Source organism: Ptiloglossa arizonensis, chromosome 11 (genome assembly GCF_051014685.1).
Source record: "Ptiloglossa arizonensis isolate GNS036 chromosome 11, iyPtiAriz1_principal, whole genome shotgun sequence".
In the NCBI taxonomy this organism is placed as follows: domain Eukaryota; kingdom Metazoa; phylum Arthropoda; class Insecta; order Hymenoptera; family Colletidae; genus Ptiloglossa; species Ptiloglossa arizonensis.
The window spans coordinates 6,140,437-6,154,296 of NC_135058.1; the positions used below are offsets into that span (position 1 = coordinate 6,140,437).

The following is a 13,860-nucleotide window of genomic DNA, read 5'->3' on the forward strand; positions in this document are numbered from 1 at the left end:
TTCCACAAATTAATATCGAAGGTATTCCCGCGCGGAGTTCGAACACGTTCGGCCGTGCTTCGATTATTTCTTTTAATTAACGAGATTTCGACGGGCCTTTCGATCGGCACGGTGTTTGAATTTTTATCGATTTTCACGAATCTCGTGTACTCGTAAATTGAGCCCCGACCAATAAATAGCCCGGTGTTGAATTTTATCGCGCGAAACGAAAAAGAAATCGTTTCGTATACGATGAATTTTATTTCTAATCAAACGAGCGTTGTTCGATACTATCGTGGACAACCAAGGGCAAACCAAGATTCCACTGCCTCTCTCGTTCGAACTATTTATACAGGATTCGAACGTAGTATCGAGTTTCGGTGCTAGCTGCGATACACTTGATCCCATCGTTAAGACCGCGCAAACTCTATCCGAGAGTTAATTGTGTTCATCCCGCTAACGAACTGTGAGTTAGAGAGAGAGATATATATACACATAGATAGATAATATGGACAAGTGTCTCCGTTGAAACGTTCGAGGCGTATTTTCTACTTGTTTCACCTTTGAAAAAGTTCACACACGGTGCGTTTAATCGAAGCCAATTTAATTTTACTGCCGCTACATTTACGCCGGCCGATATTGGCGTCTTTTGTGCCCAGGAGAACCTCGCGCTCGGGCTTTTCTATTTCGGGAAGATCAAGACGTCAATGATTCAAGAGAGAAGTTGATTAGAACTCCGACGCGTCTAATTGAAGCGCACCGGCGCGCAGAGTTCATTGTGGCCTGGTCGAAGTTAGTTAAACGTTAAGCTTCTACAACGAAAGTTTCTGGCCTTCTTGAAGCCGGGGCCGGAGTCGGATAACGAGATTTTTATTACCGTTGTTACGTCGAACTACGATACAGGGATTAAACGCAATTTATCCGACCGGGTCGTCTTCGTTATTTTTTCGCGTCACGCTTTCTCTTTTCTTCCTCGTATATTTTTTTCCTTTTTTTTTTCCCCCGTTCTACGCTATTCCTCATCTTTCTCGTTTTTCTCCACGGTCCTCTTCTTGTCCTATTCCGCGTGTTTCTTCCCCGGTCGTTGTTACCGAGCCGAGGTTACGTAACCGGCAAGAATATAACTGAAACTTTTATTCCGATAGCGTCGCGTCGCGTTGGGTAAATGTCACTAAGCTGTAATTTAACAATTTTTACAAGCCGCTGGCTATCCAAACGAACGCTCTCGCATCCGTCGCGAAATGCCGCGCGACGGTTATTCCTGCGTCCCCTAACCTCGTTCAGGTCGCGAGGAATTTCATTTAACGATTTTTTTTCCCTTCCTACGGACCCACCGATGGCAAACTGAGTTTATTATTGTCATCTTGGCCTTATCAAAAGTCCTGCTCGCAACTTTTATCTACCTGGTCGACGATGTACTTACCAAGTTGCCCGCGGTACTCCTGGAAGTCCTGTAACCCCTTCCGTTAACAATCGGGGTAAACGGATGACCTATTTGCATTGTTACCAGCGCTGTATGAATAAGTTTCGAGATATTAATATTGCGTTTTCGTGATTCTCGAACCTCACCGGCCACGTAACCTGGTAATTTTCAATTTTAAACTCCCTTTCGAAGAATCGGATCGTTACAGATGGATAAAACGATTAACCTGCTCGAAGATGTCAACGTGAATCGCGAGATACCGTGATGAGTGAGATGAATATTTTCCGATCATAAATTACATTTTACGATAACGACGCTGCTGGTTTGTTAATAATTTTGTGATCGTTGTATTTGAATCCCATTCATAGGATTATTCTCATCAGCTGTTCGGTTCACGTACGCGTTTACTTTTGAAATTATTTTAGATATCGTAACTGGCAATTTCGAGTAATTATTCACGATTAACTTTCCCCGGGATATAATACCAGCAACATCGTCGCAAGATTGATAGGTGTCGCGAGTCAACGTCGATTCGAACAAAATATTCATTTCGAACAAAATTATTTATCCCTGGAAAAAGTTAATACACCGACGCGTTATTCGAAAATGAGCGACAATCCTGTTTACCTGTTTACGATCGATATTAATCAAGATTTCCAACCGCGTCTTATAAAATCGATAAAATATTATAAAATTACCATCCGGAGGAAAATTTATTTCAAGTGAAAGGTACAAAGAATTAAAGGCACTTTGCATAAAAGCCTTTAAAAAGCATTCTAAACACGGTTGCGGTATTATAGGGCACGCTAAAGTTGCTATTAGCGTATAAGTTATCGACGTTTTCTTACATTTTTTTTTTTTTCTTGCTCGCATTCAACGTGAATAGGACACTTCGTTTCGATATTTTTGTTTCGTTTATCGTTTCGTCGAATTGTGCGAGTTGGAAACGATGGAATTATTTTTCGTTGAACGAACTTAAACGTATCGTGCATTTTTTTTTTTTTTTAATTACTAGTCTCGGTGTATACGTGTAAACGTACGTACTTTGCATCGCGCGTAAACGATCGATCGAGTTCCCAATAATTCGACAATGACCTCGTAGCTATAATCAAACCGCGGGGTAATCGCGGGGGTTAAATTTCGCTTCGCGAAACTTTGCTGTTTCGTCAATTTTAATTCCAACGAAGCGACGCGCGACGAAGTTTCGAAAGTTCGCGAACTCATCTCTTTGAGAAGTCGACGAGGGAAAAATTATTTCAATATTCCAGAAGCCTCGATACCCACCCGAAAATTGTCGCTCGTCGTTGAAAGACGGTTCTCCTACGACGAATCCATCCGTTGGGGAACCGACGAACAAATAAATATTCATTCGTTCGAATAATATCGGCGGTGTTTGTTCGGAGCAACGTAAATTCAATTATATCGAAGCAAGTTTTAATTGATAACATTTTTGACATTCACCGAAAAGAACTTTTAATTTTCTCCCGCGTTAATTAAAAATATAAATACGTTTGCGATCGAGGAAAATACTTCGTTTTTGCAACGGTTACAAAACGAACAGCATAATAATAAATTCGCGAGCGTTTCTGAAATCAGAGGTACGAAACGAGAAAAACCTCTCGAAATTTTTCCAAGCCTCGAATCGAATTCGATATTTCGAAACGAGGGAAATTTGAATTATCGCTTGGTAAGAAAATACGAGCCGCGTGTGTCGCGCGGGTTGAATTCGAACGCTCTTTTTGTCACCCTTGCACCGCGAAACGAACCGTTCGATTCGCGTAAATAAATTTAACGACGATACGCCCGCGCGGTGGCTATTCGTCTTTCGCTACGATTTCCGCGCGGTCTCGGTACCGATGAAAATCGCCCATTTATTGGTTGAAACGATTGATCGCGGCGGTGCACAATACCCTGGCAATTGAAACACGCCGAACGAGACTTTTCATCGCCGGGGAGAAAATGCAGCCGCAGTTTTACGCCTTCGATCGAGCTATTTCCGGTTAGCTCCTCGGATAACGAAGACTCGCAATCGAATTACGAACGCTGGGAATGAACGGAGAACGCGATACCCGTTTCGTTCGTTTCATAGTGGATGAAAGTGTTATTTTCACGGAATCGTGCGTCAAAGTATGCGGGGGAGTTTGTCGTTTAATTGATGCTTTTGTGTTTTTGTTCCGCGAGTGTAAAACGTACTGTATCGAGTAATGGATTCGTCCGGATTATTTACTACGAACGTGTTTGTGACCAGTTTCTAATCCATGTTGAATACCGGTGTTTGTACGCGGGCAGATTTACCAAGGGGACGGGAAGGAATATTTTTTAATGCAGGAGAATGTGAATAAGCATTTCTTTCTATAAATAAAGTGATCGTCGGGTTTTAACAACGGCTGGTTTTTTTCTTGTATCGTTTCAAGGGGGACGCAAAAGGATATTCTTCTGTGTAGAAAAATGTGAAGGAATATTTCCTTTTATTAATGTACAGATCGGAGTTTAACAATCGCAGGATCCCTCCTGGGTCGTTTTTTTTTTTTTTCGTATACCATCTATCGCATTTAATTAATTTCTTCATTCATAAATTTCAATCGACGAGTTCTTTTTTATGTTTGCTCACGAATAAATAATTCAATTATTCAAAATCAATAAAGACAATATCGCGAATTATTAAAATAAACACGACGATAATGTTTTATTTGTATATACTCGGGTGCAGTATTTCTCTCGTTTCAAAGTGGGCGTTTTTTAAACATTCTATTTCAACCGAGAACAACGAAACAGCTCGATTGACCCCTATAGATGCATTCACGTTTATCAGTGACGTATGTATTTTCAAAAATATCACTATATTTGTTATTCAAATTGGTATATTTTATGACACGATTCTCCTTCTTTCACATGCAATCGAAGCAAAAACTCATTGCATTTTCATCGACTCGTTATATGTGCGCTATGCATTTCGTGTTACACATAGTGATTATCTAACACGTACATCATCTTTACGCAATTAGGTTGTTACCCGGTTATGAAATATACGCTTTCTCCTAATACGCGTAATAAAAACGTTATAAAAATAATTTTCGTTCCACGAAATCGAATAGAATTAATTTTCGTACAAACTTGCAACCGACTTAGTCGATGTTCGTGGATTTAATTTCAAAGATTTTTTAATATGAACGGGATAGTCGAACCTCGAATTAAAAAAAGATCATTTTTCAGATTTTTACATATTTCAATAGTTACAAGTTTTTTGTGAATTCTGAATTCTAATTTACTGAAAATTATTTCAAAAATTGACAAAATGGCATCTGAATTACAAACAATGTACGTGTACAATAAAACCGATAAAATTTCAATTTTTTCCGAATAGAATAAAGGAAAAATTTCCTTTTCACGTTCCACTTTCGATACACGAAAGATGTACCTTTTTAAATTATAATTCCGTCGACAATTTTCTTGATCGTTTCTTGTAAATCCGATTTTCAAGCGTTTGCTGTAAAAAAACTACAGATTTACGTAATCAAGTAGTAACTTCCGTGATTATTGATCTATTTCAATGAAATTTTAACAAAGGATTCATCGAATAATGAAAAATGGATTGCGTAAGTTTGAAACGAGTAACGTTACGAATTTCCCAGCAAGGTAAAGTTCGAAGGAGATCAATTGTTTAAATTGTGTGGCTTGATTACCACCCGTAATGCGAACATGCAGCCGATAACAGTGAACTTTCGTCGAAGACAACCGGGGAAACTTTCAGCAATTTTCTCGCGTTCCAGTTTCGTATTCTACTTGATATCGCGCGTTACAGACTGTCGATACTCTTATCCATTTTTCGAGTTATAAAAAGCTCGAGAAAGAGAGAGAGAGAGAGAGAGAGAGAGAGGGCTCGTAAACCTAGACACCAAACACGTTTCAACGATAAAAGTAAAATTTTCAAGCGACTGCACAAAACCGCGGTGGCCGCGAAAACCTCGCGTTCGACATCCCCTTTCAAGGATTTCTCGTCCCGATCGATGAATGGAACGACCGGAACTGTTTAAAAATACAAGAAAAAAAAAAAAGAGCACGATCAATCTGAAAGTTACATCGTTGGTCCCGTCACGTGAGACGGTGGTGATACGTCGATGAAAACGATTGCCACGATCTTTCAACGTGGATGCGTTTACGACGTTGCACACGATCAATCGAACGAAAGATTGTTTTTCAACTGAAATGCACAACAATCGTGGCCCGTTTCGCGGAAATATTCCTTTCGCGTTCCGTTCAAGCAGCCTCGTTGTACCGTGCGCCAGGTTTACATTCCATTTTGTGTACTTTAATTAACCGGGGATTCTGCACGGATTAATTAACTAGGGATAATAATTTATTACCACGGGCTGTCTGTGGCACACGGTACATGAATATACAAACGTTCGTTTAAAACACTGATTACAATACCGCGACGGAACTAATTACTTTCCTCGTTTCCTTCTACTTTTCCCGATAGTTGAAATACGTTGCACATGCGTGTCTTCTTGCGCAAACATTATTTGCGTGGGGCAACAATTTATCGATAATCGCCGCGCTCCAATTATCCGATGTTCTTTCGCAAACACGAGAAATGCGCAAATTCGTCATGGTTGATCGTTCGAAGAAAAATAAACGATTTTTTTAACGTTCTCGAAGAGTGTGTCCTTTCAGCAACACGTAGTTCCCTTTGTGTTCGAAACAGTGGTAAATACGGTACGACGATGAAAGTTTCAATGAAATTTTATCACGAACGATAGTCTTCGTGCCCTACAATTACCATCGTCTTATTCATTTATCACATAAACACTTTTCACCTTAAAATTTATTCGTTACGAGAAGGAGCAAAGATTTTACGAAACGACTCGTTCCTAACACGAAGGACACGATAGCTTCATTTTGATCGATTCTCTGGAATTTAATACGTACAATTACTATCGTCTAATTCATTTATTACATAAACAATTTTCACCTAAAATTTATTCGTTACGAGAAAAGGAGTAAAGATTTACCAAACGACTCGTTTCTAACGCGAAGGAAACGATAGCTTTATTTTCATCGATTCTCTGGAATTTGATACGTACAATTACCATCGTCTAATTCATTTATCACATAAACAATTTTCACCTTAAAATTTATTCGTTACGAGAAGGAGCAAAGATTGACAAAACGACTCGTTCCTAACGCGAAGGAAACGATATCTTCATTTTGTTCGATTCTCTGGAATTTGGTACGTGACGAGAAAATTGGCGAACAAGCGTATCGATGCAGTTAATGAAGCGTGTAGAGAAACGATTTATTTTTGCACGCGAAAGAATAATTTCCATTTTGTCAGCGCAGATATGGCTCGTTAACGCGATACCCGTTAAAGAGCCTTGCCGTTGTTCCGGGTTGTTAAGAATTCGATCTCTCGATCCGTACGACGACAGATTTGATAAACGAGGTGGATTCCAATACCGCGAGGGATCGACTTTTGAATATTGAGAGGTCTCGAAAGGCCTATAGATCCAGCACGCGGTCTATTGGTAAATGAAATTTTCAGCTTCGGTATTACGGCCGCGTATCCTCGAGGGGATTCCCGTGAATCCTTAATGATTGCAAAGCGTTCATTATTAAGGGACTAATTCTACATAGCGTACCATTCCGCGGTTAACTTCCGTTATATTTAGAAGTTTATCTGCGGGAACAATAAGTACACGTGCTCCACAGTTTCCCGCGCGACTCAACCATTTCGAACGTATGGTATTTTTTTTCAATACACGTTTCGAATCAAATAACAATTGGCTGCTTACGAATCGGGAAGAATCGAACGTTTCTCTCTTTCGTTGTAATCGCTGTGCAACACGAAATAACGTTGAATATTAAAAATCTTTCTACGGAAATACGTTCAATATTCGCAACCGGCTACTCCGATATGTCTTCTTTTTTACAATTTCGGTCGAATTGTTGCTGCCGGTATTTTCACGGTACGGTCGCTGTACCTGTAGCTCGGTTCGATCCGTATCGAGTTTGTCTCTCGATTCTGTTCACGGTTGTGTTGTATTGTGTCGAATGTATACGCGTGAAATAATGTTCAGTGTTCGCGGTGAAGATAAGTAATGTTGGATAATTAAAGTCGAGGTCGATAGAGGCGAAACGAAATTTAACGTATTACGTGACGCACCAGTTATGGTAATAACCAAGTACGCATTGAACGTAAAAACAAACGTAGCAACATCTGCGCAGCTCGAACCTAATTGTTTCCACCTCGTTGTGTAGATAATAATGGAAAGACTGCTCGTACGATGGTTTCAGAGTGAAATCATTGTACCGTGAAACGAGAAACGTAAAAATGTAATTTCATCGCGTGACCGTAGGAACGGACGGAATTAATTTATACGTATTAGCAATCTATTCCGTAACGTTAGATTGTCACATGTGGAACGACCGGTCGAAGATGAAATTATTACCTTTGAAAGGATTGCGTCGAATCCCTGTTTAAAATTACTGCTTGTCTTTGTTTTTGTCCAAGAGCTCTATTTTTATTGCTTCAATACGATAGTTTTGTCTTGGAAAGGTATCAGAGTTACGTGTACATTGCTCTTGCAACGTCGTTACAATCGCCATTTTTTTTTTTCTGTTTTTTTTCTTTCGCAAAGTTTGAATTCAATTTCACAATTGTAGCCTCGAATAACAACGACCGAACATTCGAGATAGAAAATGTTGATGAATGCACGGTGGGTCGTGATACCGGTCCTGAATTCGAAGACAGGGGCAGATTTGTAATCTAAGCGAACAACGATGACTTCAGAATTCTAATTGAAGCAAATTCACGTCAGACTGTCGGAGATTTCGCAGATCAACCTTGGTAAAGTCAATAAATACGAAAACTGGGTTTCTTCGGACGTTCAACGAGAACTAGAACTCGGAAATGGCCTTCCAGTTAATGATTCTTGTTTTGACCTGTTTCAACAAACGAAAGACGAATTTTGTACGATAACTAACAATCAATTTCTCGGTTGTTCAACACCGAAGAATCTTTATAATCCATCCGGAGATCAGATTTTCACAGTGGTAAATGAATCACTGCGTTCAATTGGAATTTGTAATAATAATTCTGAAACGTCTTTATCTCGTTCGAGTCGTGTACAATATGAATTGAAATTGCAAGGAAAAATGATCCTTCGAGTAAAAATTTAAGAAGAACTGGAATCAAATTTTCTCACACGAGATTTTGTTATCGAGATGATCGATTTTGAAAATTGATTGAGTTCTTGTTGTCAATTCATTGCTCATTACTTCTACTTGCGTTTCTTTTTGTAAATATTAACGGTGGCACGATGTTATCTACTCTAAGTAATTCTAACTAAATAAGGGATAGTAATGGAATATAGTACTGCACCATTGTCAATGTTTGCAAACACTATCGCAAGTAGAAATGACGAGTAATGGACAGACACGTTAGCCACATGGTATTGCTAAGAGAAATGAAGATCAGTCTTGCGTTAAGGGGAATGTGGACAGTCGTTCAATAGTCTTACGAAAGCTGATTATGTTTCTTCCAGGACTAATTGTTCCTTCACCTTACAATAATCGATCTCACATGTACCAGGCAAATTTTCAGAATCGATTTTTTTGAAAAGAATGAAGTCTTCTATGAAAAAATTTGATCCTATACTCTTCATTTATTTTTGAATCAAAACTGTTTTTTCAATTATTCCACGAATTAAAGATTCAGTATATGGTTATAAATCCAATCCAGAATCGTGAAAAATTGAATTTGAAACGATGAAAAACACATTTCATCTTTGACAATGTAAAAACTGAAAAAACACCTTTACATTTATTTCTTATCTTCTATCACTTTATTCCATACTCTTGATTTATTTTTAAATCAAAACCTTCTTTCTCGATTATTCTACGAATTAAAGATGCAGTATATTGTTATCAATTCAATCCAGAATCGTCAAAAATTGAATTACAACGATCAAAAACACATTTCATCTTTGACACTGTAGAAACTGAAAAAACACCTTTACATTTATTTCTTATCTTCTATCACTTCTCCCCATAACAATTCTCGATCAAAGAACTATGAAAAATTCGTTATTAGTATTCACGGAACTTAGTACTCTAGAATCTCATACAAATGGAATTGAAAGTCTTGTAATTTGTTCGTGTATGGTTTGACTCTAACGATAGAATTAAATTAATACTGTGAGTCGCATTTCGACTTGGGAAACGGACGTTTCATACGTTATGGCTTCAAAGATGTACCTTGATGATACGAATGGTAACTGCCCATTGAGGGTTACATAGATCTCATATTCAGTATTGCACTAAATGCTTGTGCAGTAGTAAATACGAAGTGATCACTATAATTGCTGATTGCCAGTTGAGAATCTATTTGCTGCTACGTGGCGGGTATTTCATTTCGCTCTGTGGATGCGGACTATAATAACTCTGCAGGGACTGAATGTATCGATTTATTTTTTGATTGCGTGCTTCCTGAGGTCTCGGTAATGATTTCGTTAGCGACGTGCTATAGTGCATTGCAGATTATCCTCGGGGCTTCTGGCTAAAATCATTACAGAATTTCGATGTTTGAGTTGGCCAGCTAAGAGTATGTATATGTATACAAGTTTTAATACGACTTTGAGCATATACGTTTTGGTGGAACTTTGTGCAAGAGTACCTCGCTTTATAATCCAGGATCACAGTTTCAAATTTCTTTGAAATTTTTATCACTGTCAGTCGAAAAACGAGCGAGAAGGTAATTTCCTTTGTACGATAAAACTTGTGCGTATTTTTACGACATTAAGGTGACACATTTTGTGTATAATTAATGCAAGGTTCGGTACGTTAATGAAGAAGATATTGAGGTAATATTTACCCGTATCGCTGGAGGGTTATTAGTTATAATTAATTCCTTGAGTACCTGATGGGTAAATTCTCTTGCTCGACGTGATTTAAATTCTTCAATATAGAACGGTAATAAGTTAACTTCGCTCCGCTTTTACAAGGATATTCTTTTCTTCGATTTCTTTTTCGTGTGTATTTCGCTTTTTATTTATTTTCTTTTTCACACAAAGTCTCTTAACATTTTCTTTCTATCGAATAACCGACCGAACGAAGTACTCGAAAATCGAGTTTTACGCATGATACGCACTCGGCAATGATCGTTAGCTAGGCGATGGCAAACACATTTAATACAGCAATTCGAATCTAATAGATGCTGTAAAATAACGATTTTGAATTTTATTCCTTCCAATTCTGGACCACTCGATCGGGCTATTACCTGTTACGAGGTTCATTGCAGCTGATCGTATATGAACACTCTCGCTGTACAACTCAACGACTTTCGAATTCGATTGCCATCATTTCCGTGAAATTCGATCAAGGTACGTATAGCAATTGAACCCACCAAGGCTTGGTCGGAATAATAAGCTTTCATTTTCTACTCGCGAATGCGTACAAATTAATTCCCGAAAACCGGTATCACGTAGATCCTTTAACTGGGCAATTTTTTTCCCGTATATCCGTGTAAATTAAAAACAGGGGAATTTCACGATACAGGAGCCCCACGGTTCTCTTCCCGCCGAAAAATAATATTTCGCGTTACAATAATTAAAATTAACGAAAAGAATTTTCGTTCTCCGCCTAATAATTTACGCAACGTTTACAGTACTCGAATCAAAACGGATAATTTAACCGTGCAACGGTCAGAGTGTTTTCTCTACGGTGTACGATAATATTTCCAGACTAGGAATTAAAATTAACGAAAAAGAATTTAAATTTCCAAAGAATTTACGCAATATTAACTTTCGATACAACGAAAGAAGAATCTCTTTGCGTTTTCTTCACGGTGGAAGATAACGCTTCGAGGACACGTATTAAAATTAACGAGAAGAATTCTTATTCTCAACGTACGAGTAATGTTTACTGTATTCGATTCGAGATGGATACCTACGCGTATATCGAACGTACCGCGTAAAACTACGTCATCTCGTGCTCCGTTTCCCTGTCTCGGGTTCGACCCAGATATCCGGTAATTTCCGCGGGCTAATTATGCAGAAAGCAGGCACAGAGTTGCGCGAACGTAACCTAAAATTTTTATGTAATCGTCCAAAGGGACTCGAAGTCCACGGATGACTTTTGTCATTAAAGTTGCACGGTGCGGCGCGCATTATGTTCTCGGCTGTGTCTCTGATATTTAAAGTGTCCTTGAATTTTTCACGAGACCTCTACTCTCGGAAGACTCTACAGGGTGGTATTAAGTCTCTCTTTGGTCGTATCGTTGAAAATACTGAGCAAGTTCGCGTTACTCGCGATACTCGCCCCGTACTGTTGCATCCTCCCTCTTGCAGCAAAATCTGAAGAATGCACGCCTGCAGCGAAACACCATCACTGAAATGAATAATCACTGGATAACCTCGATACCCGCAGAAATTCACCGGAAATTCCAGTAACAATTCCATTACAACGGTGCAACTCGGGAGAGCGATACCCTTCCAACATTTATGAAGTTACAAATTCTCGGTATCGCGGACAAATCGCGTTACGCGAAATTTATGTATACAATACCAACGTACCGAGAAACGATTGTTCCCAAGTGTTTCACAGTGCGATTGTAACGGTGTTCACAGGACGAGGACGCGTGCAGCGCCGAAAGTATTTAATCGAACGATAAAGGTAGCGATTCAAGCATCTCGACGATCGTAAATTGGCCAAAAGCGAGCATCGTTGTTACCGTTAACGCTAATCACTGTAATTTACAATTAACAAGCAATCGTGAATGTGTGTAATTCAGCATGGCGAGTGTCATCGTGTCGTAAACGCTAAAAAGAAAAAAAAAGAAAACACAAACTGCTTTTATCTCAGTGTCGTCTAACAGCTTCGATTCGCAATTGGTGTGTAACAAATTATTCCTGCCCGTTGAATTTTGCTATTACCGTTTTCTTTTGGTTTTTGTTTTTTTGTTTTTCACACGGTCGATTAACATTCGTTACGATATGTCGCGTACTCCGATTTTACGTACAGCTGGTTCAAATTTCCGTTTCACGGACAGTCGTTACTATTCTTGTCAGCACGCATTGTTCGCGTCGCAATGGAATTTCTGTAGAGGAATTAACGTCAGCTGCAAGAACCCACCCCCGATATCGAAGTGTCACTCTGTAATCGAGTGTCTTGCGGTTTCAGAGGGAGAGAGGAGGGCGGAACGAGTGGCGGCCACCGTGAACCTCGATCGACGCCCGATTGGGGTCCTGGTGCAATTAATGGGGAACATTTTTGGGTACCAACGTCAGCCTCCGGTGATTTCTGTTACGTCAACGATTGCTCGGTAAGTTTCGTACCGTGAGTGATTATACTCGTTGAATAGTTGGTTCGCGAGGAAAGAATTTATTGGCTGTCTGGATAGGTCAATCGATAGATTAGACGTCGAGCGAACGAAAGACCTGTATTTAAGGATACGGAACAACGAACCGTCGATCGAATTGTTAATCATAGGAAAGCCTATTATCTGGATAGATTAATTATCGGGAGAGGCTCGGTTTTGAAATACTTGAATTTGAAGAAAAAGTCAATGTTCTTTTAACGTGTACAGCAGTTATGTGTAGTTGTCTATATTTTTTTCATTTTTTAAATTTATTGCATCGCACGATCGAAATAATTTTAAACCTTACAGGACATTTTGGATCTAAGATATATGCACGATGTGTACATATGTCCTATGAACTGCAACATTATGAACTGTGTGTGAATTTAAATAATTCTATGGGTATTCAATCAGTTCTCGATTAAAGTTAGAAATATTTTCGAAGAAATAGTGTACGACAAGAAAATTTATTCCTAATATTCTACGTATTTTACAAGTAACTCTTATACTTGGAAGAATTTTTAGATCAGGATGTATCATTGCTTCTTCGAGGATTTATTTTTCGTCGAAGTAACACAATACGTACGAAATAAGTCGATCGGTTGTTATAGTTTGTGATAATTAATACGCGTTAAATAGACAGAACAATATTTTCGAGGATGTCCTGATTTTAGGTTGTGAATTTTGAGATTATACTATTTCGAACATGTTTAGTTAATTTAACGAGAAATAAATGCTCGAACGATCGACAATACATCCCAATATTGATATATCATTCGCGTTTCGTTGCGAACATAAGCAGTTCTGACTTTGGCTTTTGATACCATTATACAGGCACTAAGCTACCGTACTGTTTTGAATATTGAGTTCCCCGTGAGACCTAGAAGGGCTGTATTAGCCAACCTGTCCGAATGGTAAATGGCAGCCATTTCCAAGTATTAGGATTAGGCATGAGGAATCTGTTGTCTGCTTGAATGACTCCGCGAGCGGAATAGTAATCCAACGACCGAGAGTGCTGAAACAGTTCTATTTCTCCATAAATCAGATATGAGTATATTGAATCGAATTGAAAGTTTTTCGCTCGGACGAGGGAACGCCGCGT

The 13,860-nt window shown here is 38.9% G+C and overlaps 1 protein-coding gene across 1 annotated transcript in view; it reads left to right on the top strand.

Moving 5' to 3' along the window:
* The window catches only part of Rdga (retinal degeneration A), a 62,112-nt gene that overhangs the window by 3,676 nt on the left and 44,576 nt on the right, over nucleotides 1–13,860 (top strand). Inside the window, exon 2 of the mRNA XM_076322917.1 lies at nucleotides 12,581–12,722. Coding sequence (XP_076179032.1) covers nucleotides 12,581–12,722 — 142 coding nt within the window. The remainder of the gene's footprint in view (nucleotides 1–12,580; nucleotides 12,723–13,860) is intronic.